The sequence below is a fragment of the Gymnodraco acuticeps genome, unplaced genomic scaffold (genome assembly GCF_902827175.1).
Source record: "Gymnodraco acuticeps unplaced genomic scaffold, fGymAcu1.1, whole genome shotgun sequence".
Taxonomy (NCBI): Eukaryota; Metazoa; Chordata; class Actinopteri; order Perciformes; family Bathydraconidae; genus Gymnodraco; species Gymnodraco acuticeps.
Genome location: NW_022992052.1, coordinates 234,353 through 249,324, shown reverse-complemented (window position 1 = coordinate 249,324; position 14,972 = coordinate 234,353). Strand labels below are relative to the sequence as shown.

The 14,972-nt window shown below is 38.9% G+C and overlaps 1 protein-coding gene across 1 annotated transcript; it reads left to right on the top strand.

The window, feature by feature from the left end:
- Window positions 1-337: 337 nt before the first annotated feature.
- On the top strand, window positions 338-12,393 carry LOC117536914 (bile salt-activated lipase-like). Its single transcript, XM_034202010.1, is given in 12 exon segments — window positions 338-421; window positions 1,066-1,213; window positions 2,574-2,608; window positions 2,610-2,694; window positions 3,713-3,892; window positions 4,470-4,600; window positions 6,319-6,426; window positions 7,627-7,741; window positions 8,174-8,360; window positions 9,305-9,508; window positions 11,123-11,341; window positions 12,129-12,393. Coding segments are annotated over 12 exon segments (1,656 nt in total). The 5' UTR covers window positions 338-352; the 3' UTR covers window positions 12,304-12,393.
- Window positions 12,394-14,972: the final 2,579 nt, after the last annotated feature.

Here is a 14,972-nt window from a genome sequence, read left to right as displayed (position 1 = left end):
GCTTTATTTACAAAAAAAAACAAGCTGTTGACAATGAAAAATACTTTACAAAACCATGAATCCAAAGAGTAGGTAACACGAGGTAGGATCCAGACAAAACTGACCGTGACAACATGAAGGGTGACAGGAAAGACAATGAACCGACAAGGAACACAGGGGAAGACAAGACTAAATACAAAGAAGGGTAATCACAGGACAAGACACAGCTGGGCATGGGAGGCAGAAACACAAGGGCAACAGGTGAACACAATCAGACAATCAGACACATGAGGGAAAACACAGGAAGGAAGACAAGACATTGTGACAGTTAAAAGTCTGGCAGATATCCGAAAGCAAACCACTCACCATCGACATGATGAAGATGAAGATGAGGAGTCTGGTGGCCATCGCTGTGTTTCTGGAGACGGTCTATGCGATCTCTGTAAGTGTCACAAAAATGTTTTCTAATAACTGTTTAACTAATCTGTTCAGTGTCTCTACAAGTCAGGAGTGGAAGAAGTATTAAATTAAGTAAAAGCACCAATAGATTATTGTCAAAATACTTCATTACAAGCCCGTGACCTAAGTTTTTCATTGACATATCTACACTAGCTAATGTGCAAATGACAATAAAGCCTTGAATTGAATTGAAAAGTAAAAGTCCTGCATTCAAAATCTTACTTAAGTAAAAGTACAACAGTATTATCAGCTAAATGCACTTGAAGTATAAAAAGTACTCATTGTTCAGAGAAATGGCCTGTATGTGTGTATGTAATTACATTTATGTATGTGACATTTCTAGATAATATTGTTGCATCAAGTAGCATTTTGATTGACTTTTTATAAAACATTTAAAATCATTTTAGAGATGCATTTTGTTAAAAGTAGCTCAAGCTCTTAAATAAATGAAGGTGACTACAATTACATTTAATTTAATTTAAACTGCAATGGATTTTTCTGAAGGCCAAATGTATAGTTTCATCAGGGACCCTGAGGTCTGTTTTCAGTGACCCATTGGCCTGACTCTGCTTCATTGTGTACTTCTATGTTGAATCAAACTGAATATTGTGTGTTTTCTTGCCGTAGCTCGGGGTGGTGAACACAGAGGGAGGTTTGGTTCGGGGAGAGAACATCGCTCTGGAGGCCGGACGCCACATGGACATCTTCAAGGGGATTCCCTTTGCTGACGTCCCTGAAACTCTCATGAAACCAAAACCTCACCCAGGCTGGGATGGTGAGTAGACCGACTGAGATCATATTCAAAGGTTTTATTGTCATATGCACAAAGCTACAGTTTAGATATGGCAATGAAATTATTCTGACCTGAGCTCCTCCAACAATGCAACGTATATAATACAATATAGAAATATAACATAAAAAGTAATGAAAAAGTCTCTTATACAAAAAGTCTATATAGATCATAATACTGCTGTACCTGAGGATATATTCAGATCCTTTACATAAAAGTACAACCAGCTGAAAACTGTCCCCTACAAGTAAAAGGCCTGCATTGAGACCTTACTTAAGTAAAAGTATGTATCGGATGTTTTTAAAGTATTGATATTTCAGTACATTTTTCCTGCCAATGTTTTACTATTATATATAATGTTTCTGGATTAGTATTACTTCTGCATTTTTAAAGTTGTGCTTAATTAAGTCACTTATACAAGAGTATACAGTTTAATCCACAGCAGCACTTCTGTAAGGTCATCGTATGTCCGTAGCTTTTTCGCTGGCCTGTGAGAACCTTATAGCTTATTTATTTAAGAGAATGATCTCCACCCTTGGTCCTTAAATCTTAATAGTATTATCACGAAACATTCAGATTTAAAATGACCAAATCTGGAGAAACACGGTTTTCACTCGCGAAGAAAGGGATAAATAAAAATTAACTTAAACTGTCAGAGAAATGTAGGGGAGTAAGAAGTAGTACAATATTAGCCTTTGAGATATCATATGGTAGAAAAATAAGGTTGCATACAATTTTTTAAATATTCAAGTAAAGCACCTCTACTAGTACATTTACTCAAGTACTGTACTAAAGTACACATTTCAGGTACTTGAAACCTGAGGTTTTTTTTTCTGTTCTACTCCAAACTTCTACTTAACTTCAAGTCAAAGGGAAATAATGTACTTTTTACTTCACTTCATTTATTTAAGAAATTAAATATATATTACTAGGTTCTTTATACGTGTATATATATATATATATATATATATATATATATATATATATATATATATATATATACCACACACTTGTGTAATATGATGCCTTCCTACATTATATTAAACATTTTTGTCAAACATTTCAGATTCTCAAAATTGAGGATTTGCTTCTCTTCTTTTAAAATCTTTTAATATTTTAGGAATTGTACCCACAAGTACATTTTTCTGTTCATACTAAAATACTTTTACCCAAATTATTTTCTCAATGCAGTACTTTTAATTGTAGTGGAGTTTTTCTACAGTATACTATTAGTGCTATTACTTAAGTAAAGGACCTGAACACTTTTTCCAGCAATGGATGTAATGGATCATGAAAACCTAGTAATTTCGTGAAGCCCTTCATTGCTCTCTCTCTGTGTGTGTAGATGTTCTGGATGCCACTGCGTTTAAGGACATTTGCCCTCCAGATGCACGTTGTCTTTAACACGACCACAGGCAGCACGGACTGTCTGTACCTCAACATCTGGGTTCCTCACAACGGCTCAGGTAAACAACCAGAGAAATACCACAAAGTGTCCTCCATATTAGATCCAATCAACAACTTTAAAGGTCCCCTATTATGCTGTTTTTCATCAATATATCACAGGTCTCAGAACCTGTCTCTGATTGGCTAAAACACCAATCAGATCATTGCAGCATCCCATAATCCCCTCTGTTTCAGTGCTGATTCTCTGTCTCATACTTTAGATGAAAATAAGGAGCCCCTCTGAGAGAGATTTGGTTACAAAGAACTCAATGATGCTCTAGGAGGAGATTCAGGTGATAAGGGGGGGGGGGGGGGGGGGGTTACCTTACCTTGGTTGCTGATTGGCTAATGCTTACACAAGACAAAATATCGTTATGACATCATAAAGTGGCCAAAATCTGATCAGGTCATTTTTAGACAGGTTTTTATAGAAATGGATCAAAAAGAGAGAATCTTTGTTCCTGAAACGTTCAGAGTCTCTTTCCACAGAGGGGACACATGTTGATGAAGAAGAGGGGACACGTGTTGATGTAGAAGAGACATGAAGAAGAGGGGACACATGTTGATGTGGAAGAGACCTGAAGAAGAGGGGACACATGTTGATGTAGAAGAGACATGAAGAAGAGGGGACACATGTTGATGTAGAAGAGACATGAGAGAGGGGGACACATGTTGATGTAGAAGAGACATGAAGAAGAGGGGACACATGTTGATGTAGAAGAGAGCATGAAGTAGAGGGGACACATGTTGATGTAGAAGAGACATGAAGAAGAGGGGAACATGTTGATGTAGAAGAGACATTGAAGAAGAGGGGACACATGTGATGTAGAAGAGACATGAAGAAGAGGGGGCACATGTTGATGTAGAAGAGACATGAAGTAGAGGGGACACATGTTGATGTAGAAGAGACATGAAGAAGAGGGGACACATGTTGATGTAGAAGAGACATGAAGAAGAGGGGACACATGTTGATGTAGAAGAGACAGGAAGAAGAGGATTTTGCATAATAGGTGACCTTTAATGCGCTCTGTGTTTTAGTGTCCTCTGATATGCCGGTCATGGTCTGGATCTATGGCGGCGCCTTCTTGATTGGAAGTGCGACGGGTATTCAGTACATCGGGCAGGAGCTGGCCGGCAGAGGGAATGTGATCGTGGTTTCAATCGGATACCGGGTCGGCTCTCTGGGCTTCCTGAGCACTGGAGAACAGGAACTTCCAGGTGGGTGAAATAATTATTCAGAGCCAAAGAGATGGTGGCCTCCCTGCCAGATTTGTACTATTTAAGGACTTATACCGTGATCTAGTGGTGTAAAGTACAAAGCTCTCAAAAGTGTACTTGAGTATTTACATTTTTTGGTACTTCTACTCCACTACATGTATTTAATACCTTTAGTTACTTTACAGATGTGGATGAATGCTGTGAAATATAATCAAGTGTTGAATCAGACTTTAGTTCCTCCTGGAGTAAATCCACCAGCTACCCTGCAGTATACAAAGTCATTCAAACTAGCTGCACCTTCACCAGCTTTGAGAACACTTTCATGATCAATCATTATAAAACATATCATATATATTATTCTGAAATGGACCAATCTGCACAATGACTACTTTTACTATCGCTACTTTAATGTTGATGATAATACTTTTCTACTTTTACTTGAGGAACATTTTGAATGCAGGACTTTTACTGTAACAGAGTATTCCTACACTCTGGTACTTCTACTTTTACTCAAGTACAAGATCTGAGTACTTTTCCATCTCTGCAGTGATTGAGTAAAACATTTGATTTCTCTCAGGAAACTACGGTCTTTGGGACCAGCAGGCTGCCATCGCCTGGGTGCACAGGAACATCCGTAAATTCGGAGGAGACCCCGAGAACATCACAATCTTCGGGGAGTCAGCAGGCGGAGTCAGTGTCAGCCTCCAGGTACTCATTGTGTGAGCTGATAGATACACAGAGGGTGGGAAGTAGTGGAGTACAAATACTTTGTTGCTGTACTTAAGTACATTTTCTGGTATCAGTACTTTACTCCACTACTTATTTTCTGACGACTTTTACTTTGACTTCTTACATTTTGAACACAATACCTGTACTTTCTACTTCTTACATGTTGAACACAAAATACCTGTACTTTCTACTTCTTACATGTTGAACTCAAATACCTGTACTTTCTACTACTGCTTACATGTTGAACACAAATACCTGTACTTTCTACTTCTTACATGTTGAAGACACAAATACCTGTACTTCTACTTCTTACATGTTGATACACAAATACCTGTACTTTCTACTTCTTACATGTTGAACTCAAATACCTGTACTTTCTACTTCTCACATGTTGACCACAAATACCTGTACTTTCTACTTCTTACATGTTGAACTCAAATACCTGTACTTTCTACTTCTTACATGTTGAACTCAAATACCTGTACTTTCTACTTCTTACATGTTGAACTCAAATAACCTGTACTTTCTACTTCTTACATGTTGAACACAAATACCTGTACTTTCTACTTCTTACATGTTGAACACAAATACCTGTACTTTCTACTTCTTACATGTTGAACACAAATACCTGTACTTTCTACTATCTTACATGTTGAACTCAAATACCTGTACTTCTACTTCTCACATGTTGACCACAAATACCTGTACTTTCTACTTCTTACATGTTGAACTCAAATACCTGTACTTTCTACTTCTCACATGTTGAACACAAATACCTGTACTTTCTACTTCTTACATGTTGAACACAAATACCTGTACTTTCTACTTCTTACATGTTGAACACAAATACCTGTACTTTCTACTTCTTACATGTTGAACACAAATACCTGAACTTTCTACTTCTTACACTTTGAACACAAATACCTGTACTTTCTACTTCTTACATGTTGAACGCAAATACCTGTACTTTCTACTTCTTACATGTTGAACGCAAATACCTGTACTTTCTACTTCTTACATGTTGAACACAAATACCTGTACTTTCTACTTCTCACATGTTGAACACAAATACCTGAACTTTCTACTTCTTACACTTTGAACACAAATACCTGTACTTTCTACTTCTTACATGTTGAACTCAAATACCTGTACTTTCTACTTCTTACATGTTGAACACAAATACCTGTACTTTCTACTTCTTACATGTTGGACACAAATACCTGTACTTTCTACTTCTCTCATTTTCCAAACAGCTGGTTCCTTTAGTCTGAATGTGTGTTTGATGCGTGATCATTATTCTTTAGAGTCATTGCGTGCCTATTGATTTGAACATGATCCGTGTATCCATCACTTCCTGGTCTTCTCTAAAGAAGAGGGACCAATGGAAACGTTGTCATGTTGCCGTTGTTCAGCATGGAAACATTCATTAGCTAACAATGACATTATTGTTCTCTTAATATAAAGGGAGGTCAGGTACTCTTTAAAACAGCTGCTAGTTATGGGTACTTTTTACTGAAGTACACTTCAAAGCCTCTTTACTTTCACTTGAGTCAAGAAGTTTAGTCAGTACTTCTACTTTCACCAGAGTATTTTTAAACACGAGTATCTGTACTTCTACTTGAGTAAAGGATTTGTGTGCTTTTCCATCTCTTTAGATATATTATTTGAGATTAAATTAATTCTAACTTTCACTTCAGACTCTGAGTCCTCACAACAAAGGGCTTTTCAAGAGAGCCATCTCCCAGAGCGGTGTGGCCGTCAGCCCATGGGTCATCAACAAGAACCCCCGCGAGTACGCTGTGGAGGTACATCACACTCTTACTCGCATGTTTCATTTCCTTTCCTGAACCTCGAGGAGGGGTATTGGGATGAGGCTACTGTATGATGGTTGGTCCTGCTTTTGTGTTCCGTTTTGGTGTAAAATGTAGCCTACATTTAAATACATATATAATTATAGTAATGTGAAAGCCTTTTAGAAATGAATTGCCCATAATAATTCCCACGGAGCTGTGAGCACTTATACATTTATGTGACGCTTTTCCACTCATCTTCCAGTTGTCGGTTTTCCTCTGCTTTTATACGCGAGTAGTGAAAACACTTCCGCATAGTCTGCTCGCGTGTATCCTCCCTTTCGTCACCTCCCGCACCCCTCCTCCCTCACCCCTCCTCGACTCCTCCGTGTGCATTTCAGATATTGGGACGTCCTTCAAAATGGCATGTCTTGATCGATTTCCGGGTCAAGTCCCGGAGGAGGGGAAGAGAGGAGTCGAGGAGGGGTATTGGGATGAGGCTAGTGAATTCCTTGACTAACAAGAGAAAGATTCATTCATTTAAATAAATATTTAACAACAAATGGGCCGGTTATTCAGTGAAGCCCGATGAGAGGGGATACAGCTGTGCACATGTCATCATTAACAGACGTCGTTTAAGAGTGACGTGTGAGTGAACGAGGACATCCCAATTAATACCTGAGGACTCCTCTGTCCTTGCGTCACCTCCTCGTGTCTCTCGCATGCATCTTACGGAGGCGGATCTAAGACGCAAGGAAGGGAAGCGAGTGAGGGAAAGAAGGAGTCGAGGAGGGGTTTTGGGATGAGGCTTCGGAGGTGACGGGAGGTCCTCGTTCACTCAAGTAATTAACTACGTCTGAAAGCAGAAGTCCAGGGCAAATAATTGCTCTCTTCAGTGTGCATGTCCAGTTGTGATGGACACGGTTCGCCACTGCATATGTGTAATTCGTGGCGCAATTCAAAAGGGATCGAAAGATACATTTTCTCTCTCCATTGACTTCAATACATAATTTTTCAGAAATAGGGTCCCATGGAGGTCCACCGGAAAGGGAGGGACTTCGGCTCTCTATTAACTTGTGATGCGTCGCCTCTTTGAGCTGAAAGTGCTGTATGAAAAGTGCTATATAAATACAGTGTTATTATTATTTGGAAACACTAGGGGGGTTTTAAAGTTGTCCGTTTCCATTCTAAAGATGATTTCTAACTTCTCCCCAGGTTGCTCTGAAGGTCAAATGTCCCACGGATGAAGGCATGGCTTCCTGTTTGAAGGAGATGGATCCTGTAGTCCTAACTCTGGTGGGATCTTTCAATCTGTCCAGGTCAGCCAGTGGTAAGGACTGGACTCCACATACAATTAGCATTTCAGTTTATAGATTCTGATGCTTTTCTATCAGGGCAATGTAGTGGAAGAAGTCACTGTGTTGCACCCCCTCCTTCTGCATTGTTTAAATGGCATCCCAGTGAATAATATATCATTTTGTATTTATCTCAATTCCCAAAAATACCCAACTGGCCCGCCCTTAAATTATCTTAGGCATCATCTAAACATCCCCTGAATTAAACCATAGTCCTTAACCATTTGCAAATCCACCTTTTCCCCTTCCTGAAATGTAAATCCTAAACATATGTCTCTGTTAAACACATATAGGACTACAAATACAATGTAAACGAATAACAGGCAATCAGAAGACATAATCTATATATATTGTTAAAATAATTATATGAACATTTGAATAAGCAGCTGGTTGTATCTGCCTGTCAGAACCCATTTTATGCAATCTGGAATTATCTCCTGTCATCGACGGTGACTTCCTGCCGGATCATCCGTCCAAGTTGTTCCACAATGCGGCGGACATTGATTTCATCGCTGGAGTCAACGACATGGACGGATACTTCTTCACCAGTATCGATATTCCAAGTGTCAGCTCCGACCAGTTGCCCGTCACTGTGTGAGTTGATGCCATTTGTTCACATTAATATAAAGTGTTACCCAGAATTGTTAAAGTACACCATCAACTAGTATATTAAGGTATACAACTTCACCATCAACTAATTGTTAATTAACATGCATATTAGCAGTATATTGACTTATTCTACAAGTAATAGGCCATTAGTTGAGAGTTTTTCCTCAATAACCCTCTAATTCGTGCTTATTTATTCTACGTAAGGAAGTTGTTGTAAATTAGTTTTGGTCTTAATATGCTCTGCTCAATATGCAGTACCACAAGAATAGTAAGTCTCCCATAATAACACTTAACAAATATGATCTATTCTTATGTAACAAGACAAGAAACTATAAGTGTTAAGTGTGTCTAAATAACTCAAAATGAGGTATTTCCATCTAAGAATATGTTCCCTATTTTAAAGTGAAGTCTTGTTCATAACCAATAAGCTAGTAGTTTGACTCTAATTGACCTGAACAGGTTCCCTATTCTGAAGTTGCCTCCTCTTCACACTTTGTAAATACATTATAGCACACAACTACTGAAATTAACCTCAACAGTACATGAACAAAGTAGGCACACGTTGAAATATCTGTTGTATTAATGAACCACTAAAGAGACGCATCCCAAAACATGTCAAGTTTCAGGACGAAGTTTATAATCACCTGACGGTCAACCAACAACTTTCTTACTTGGAATAAATAAGCACTAATTAGAGGGTTATTGAGGAAAAACTCTCAACTAATGGTGTATTACTTGGAGAATAAGGTCATGTAGAATAAGGCATTAATAAGTGTTTTATAATGACTAATAAAGAGACAATATACTGCTAATATGCATGTTAATTAACAACTAGTTGTTGGTGAATTTGTGTACCTTAATATTCCCCAGAGCAACTTTGGTTAGTTGTGTTTTATTATAACTTATTTTCAAACCTTTCTTTATTGCAGTGAGGCTGTGGAGAAGCTTCTGGCTGCGTTCATTAAGGATAAGGGTGACGCTGCTTTGCAGGCTGCACTTTCACTATATAACTCAACCTGGGAACCAACGCCCAGCCAAGAGAGCATCAAGAAAACCCTCGTTCACATTGAAACAGACTTCCTCTTCCTGGCTTCTACTCAGGCTGCACTGAAGCTTCATGCTGACAACGCAAAGTGATTATAACATCTTGCTATACAGATGCTTCCAGTTTATCTACAAGCCCTTTTGTTCCACACCATGCTTTATAATTTAAAGATCCCCTATTATACTGTTTTTCATCAATATATTACAGGTCTCAGATATATACAGAACCTGTCTCTGAAGTGTTTGGCTCCAAATACCAAACGGATCATTGCAGCATCCCAGAACTTTTTCCAGGAATAGTTCCGATAGTTCTTGGGATTTTGCGTTCACACCGAAAATATCTGGAACTAGAACTTAGTTCATGCAAACCTTTTCACCCCGTTTCAGTCCCTGCTAGAGAGCAGGTACTTTCCTGGGGAGGAAAAGGTTCCAATTTCTGACTAAAGAGTTTGGCGGGACTAAGTACTGGGAACTAAGTACGGCAAATTACTTAGAGTGAAAGCGGCTATTTGTGCTCTAGGAGGAGATTCAGGTGATAAGGTGGGGGGGGTTACCTTGGTTGGTGATGGGCTATTGGTTAGACAAGCCAAAAAATCGCCATGTCATCATAAAGTGGCCAAAATCTGATCAGCTCATTTTCAGACAGGTTTTTATATAAATGGATCAGGACAAAAAGTGAGAGAATCTTTTTTCCTGAAACTTTCAGAATCTCTTTCCACAGAGGGGACACATGTTGATGTAGAAGAGACATGGAGAAGAGGGGACACATGTTGATGTAGAAGAGACATGAAGAAGAGGGGACACATGTTGATGTAGAAGAGACATGAAGAAGAGGGGACACATGTTGATGTAGAAGAGACATGAAGAAGAGGGGACACATGGTGATGTAGAAGAGGGGACACATGTTGATGTAGAAGAGATTTGGAGAAGAGGGGACACATGTTGATGAAGAAGAGACATGAAGTAGAGGGACACATGTTGATGTAGAAGAGACATGAAGAAGAGGGGACACATGTTGATGTAGAAGAGACGTGAAGAAGAGGGGACACATGTTGATGTAGAAGAGACATGAAGAAGAGGGGACACATGTTGATGTAGAAGAGACATGAAAAAGTGGATTTTGCATAATAGGTTACCTTTAATGAACAAACCCAGGGTGTAACCGTTCTATAACTTCATGGAAGTCATCGCAGTAAATAGGGAATTTTCTTTTATGAGCTTTGCTTTTTTTTAAAGTTCGTTTTTTATTCTATGTTTTTTTTTATCTTTGGTGTAACATTTTGGCTACCTGTTTTCAAAGACAGTAAGTCTCAACTGTTTGCATTTGAGTCAGAGATTAAGTCCCAAGTCAACACTGACAGGTCCTTTAAATAATCAGATTGTCTCTTCAAGTCAGTCAAAATCAACTTTATTGTCAATCTTTCAGTGTGTGTGTACAGAGAGATCGAAATGCCGCTTCCCACAATCCCGAATACAAAAATACAAATATATATATCTTATATATATATAAACAATCAACAGACACATTTATGCATATGCACACATTAAGACATCAATCAATATATACAAAATAACAGTCACTTCAATAACTTTGAGAAATGTGCATTAGTGCAAGACCTCATCTACCTCATCTAATGCCATTTTTCGATGCATACATTTGGAACTCATTGTCATATCCCTTGTCTTCCCTTGTCTCACCAAAGAACTGGCCGTACCTACTCCTACCTTTTCTCTGAGCCCAACCAGGGGCATATATCGCCCATTTTCAGACCCTTCCCTCAGTGGATGGGAGCCGACCATACGGACGATGTGCCTTACGTGTTCGGAAAGCCTTATACGGCACCATTGCTGTATTTAGCCGAAAGCCACCGGGACCTCTCTGGCTACATGATCGCCTACTGGACAAACTTCGCCAGAACAGGGTAAAAATCTTCCGACACAAGACATAGGAGCATCACAGAAATCAAACAAACCTGAATTAGATATTGAAGCCAAGGCAAGTTTATTTATATAGCACCTTTCAACACTCTCAATCCTTGCTAACTTTTTAGAAGAAATTGTTTTCTTTGACCTCACTTTCTTTCTACTTTCTTTCTACTTTAACTTCTCCTTTAGTTATTTCAAGTGGTTCACGCTAAGCGATCCCCCTTTGGAACATTTTAATCTGCAACCCAATATTCTGAAAATTCAACTGATCGTATTTGTGTAGCATATACAATTAATTTGCTCGCAGACATTCATGTGGCTTGCTAGTTTTGGACCCTATCTGTAACCCCAATACACGTAGGGCACTTTATTTGAAGTAGAAAACTGTAAAGGAATATTTTAGTCTGATGCTTAGCTGACCTGAGAAACTTCACGAGTGACTACTCTTTCTCTGTGTGGGGGAGGGGTACTGCCCGCTCAGACAGAGTTTCTTTATCTGTTAATCTGTAATCGATTAGGGGAAAAGGCGGGCTGTTTGGACCCCTCCTTTAAAAGATATATAGAGATGTTTCTGTCTTGTGTTTAGAGTTAATTTTGGCAGCTTGCATGGAACAGTGCGAGTTGCTTTGTTAATCCTCCGGCCGTTTGTCTCTCAATAAATATCAGTGTATTGACAGGCAAATCCAGTTCCACTCATTTCATGGTTGGCTCAACATTGCTGCAAAGAAGTTTTTACTTCACAAAAACTATAATTATTTGATTGCTTTATATCCATCCATCCAGGGACCCCAACGAAGGAGAACTGAGCGTGCCTGCTACCTGGCCAACATTCAACAGCACTGGACAGAAGTTTGTGGAGCTCAACTCTAAGATGAACGAAAGCTATGTGGGAGAGAATATGAGAATGCCTTTCGTGGATTTATGGACCAACGTAATACCCAACATCATCCCCGAATAAAGATCATATGCATCAGCTGTGCACTTCAGTGTGGACATGACCAGTGTTCAATTATTATTGGTTCATGAAAAAATAAATGAATGGCAAATACAATTCAGTTTCATTATTTGATGTGCTAAAAAAACACATTACATGTATGGAATCGAAGCTAAGATGCTAGCCTGCTGCTAATTAGCTTGTTTAATGTAGCCTACAACAGTATGTTGGTTGGGCAAAAGCATGATAACTAATACAATTTAAAAAAAAAAAAAAAAAAGGCAAAACAGACAATGACAACCTTATGATACTATTATATTATTGACCCTCAGATTGCACTGCCATTGTACTGCCGGTGTATCTGTGTGATCCAAAGTAAAGGGAGCCGAATGCTGAACAGAACAGAACACAGAAATGCTGTAGAGCCCAAGACAACTTCATTAACAAAGAGCTTCAACAAAATATTTGAGTACCCCTCTGTAGTTTATTCAAAATTAGGAAAATCCAATATACTATTATTTCACCTTAAATACTATGAAACCAAACATGAAAACCAGCATCATAAAGGAGACATTAAAGCACTACTTTGATTGAAAAAGTGTATTAGGGTTGTATTTCCTCAGTTCAACAGATGGGGGAGCTATAGCACAACAGCCTGGACACTACTACATTCATGGAAACTGTTAATATAGGCTCTGTGCACAAGATGGCGTCTATCAACTTCCGGCGGCTGGGTGTGCGGCTGAGTACTTCCGGTTTGAGTACAGAGTTTTGACAGCTTGTTATGTCACACCGAGAGCAAGAATGAGCGGATTTCGGGGTGAAGAAAAGCGATTGGCCTTCCAGCGGGTAAGAAAGTCGGCACTACATTGCTGTGTGCCCCTTTGGACAAATTCGTCCCGTTATCAGAATCAGAATCCCTTTATTAGTCCCACAGAGGGGACAGTTGTAGCGTTACAGCAGGAAAGAGCCACAGACAGTTTAGTGTTGAATATCTTACATGCGTTAAAAAGTACTAAGTTATAATATAATAAACAATATGCTAAAAAAAAGATTAAAAGTTACATAATTTTCAAAAATATAGATCAAAAACAAAACAAATCAAATCCTGTAGCAGTTCTTAGGATTTAGCAGCCCGGTATATATTAGTTATTAAAGATGGCATATGTATATAAAGTAGCCTATATATTGCACATAAAGCACATAGTTTGACGGTATTTAACAGCAGCAAGTTACACAATGTTATAATCGGGAGATACGTTTCCATTCATTTCGGCAAGCCTGGGCAACAACGATTAAAAGATTTCTTGCTCCCAAACCAATTGTGTATTTCATTACAAAAAGCAGTTATACCATACTATGTTTAGGTACTAATGAATGATATCCTCAAAACAAACGCACACATAAATAACAAAGGAAAATACATAATTTAATAAATCCACAATATGATAACATTTTACAGATTAATTTAATAAACTTTGACAAAACATAGGTTGATGTTATATCGGGGGGAAAAATACATATTTAAACATTTCAATTAGTCTCTGCATATTTAAGTAATGCTAGTTTATATAACAGATGATCAGATTTACAATATCCAGAAAGTAGATGCAAAAAATATATATAATGTGTGCATTTCCAACATATCCTCTGAAAGAGTGTTAGTCGTTGAGTAGTGAGCCATTCGTTTTGTTTTCGTGGTGCGATGTCTGCTGAGAAGTCCTTGTATGCCTCGCTGACTTTGAGGACATCTGGGTCTGGCAGCTCCCCCCGCACGGCCTTGTAACGTGTACTCCTTTGAACATGTTTATATGATAATTAGGACTTTGAGAACAATTTTACACTCAGACAACAATCACAAAGTTGTAGCAGGCTACCAGTGACGTGCGGTGAGGTTCATGGCTGGTGAGGCACTGACTCTTTCAGTGTCAGATTTACAAATATTATATTTTGACCTTAATCGAAATGTTCGGTTATCTTCAAAAGCTTTTTTAGTCTGATGTTTCGATTCATTTTAAACAGACCGTTCAACAAAAGGATACCCAAAATCTAAATATTGGATTGTTCTTTCTTAGTAAGATCCCATGTTCATTACCAATGTGGTCTTACCTTGACTTGAAGATGAAGTCCATGCTATCCTTCTGGACAACAATCTCCATTACATTTTTGTAAAAGTCCTCCTTATCTTCCTCTAGTTTCAAAAGTCTAGCTTGTTGTTCGCGTCTGCGTAGAATAACAGTAGCAACAAGAACCTGTGGGCTCACTTGCGCCCCCTTCAGTGCGGCAGAGGTTATGGCTGCCTCTCCTGGTGCTTTTTACATTGCCGTTGTATGATGAGACCAGCGAGCCTAAATATCATATATACGTGAAATAAGTTATTTAGAGACTATGGATGGCGAGGATAAATGTAAAGGGATCTACAAACATTACATTGGTGACCTACAGTGAGATGGTAACAGGCATGCGCTTAGGGCCCGCTTTCCAGCCAGTTTCTGTGGGGTGACGCATTCTGAGGTGAGGCAGAGCTCATCTGTGCCTCATCTTACCCCACAGTAACTGACTGGCTTGAGCGCGCTCACAAAATAAGTGCCCGCGCTAAATTAGTGCCCGCGCTCCAGCCAGTTACTGTGGGCTTACGAGAGGCAGAGCTCGTCCCTGCCTCACTCCTCATCGCTCCCCGTAGTTGTAGCGGA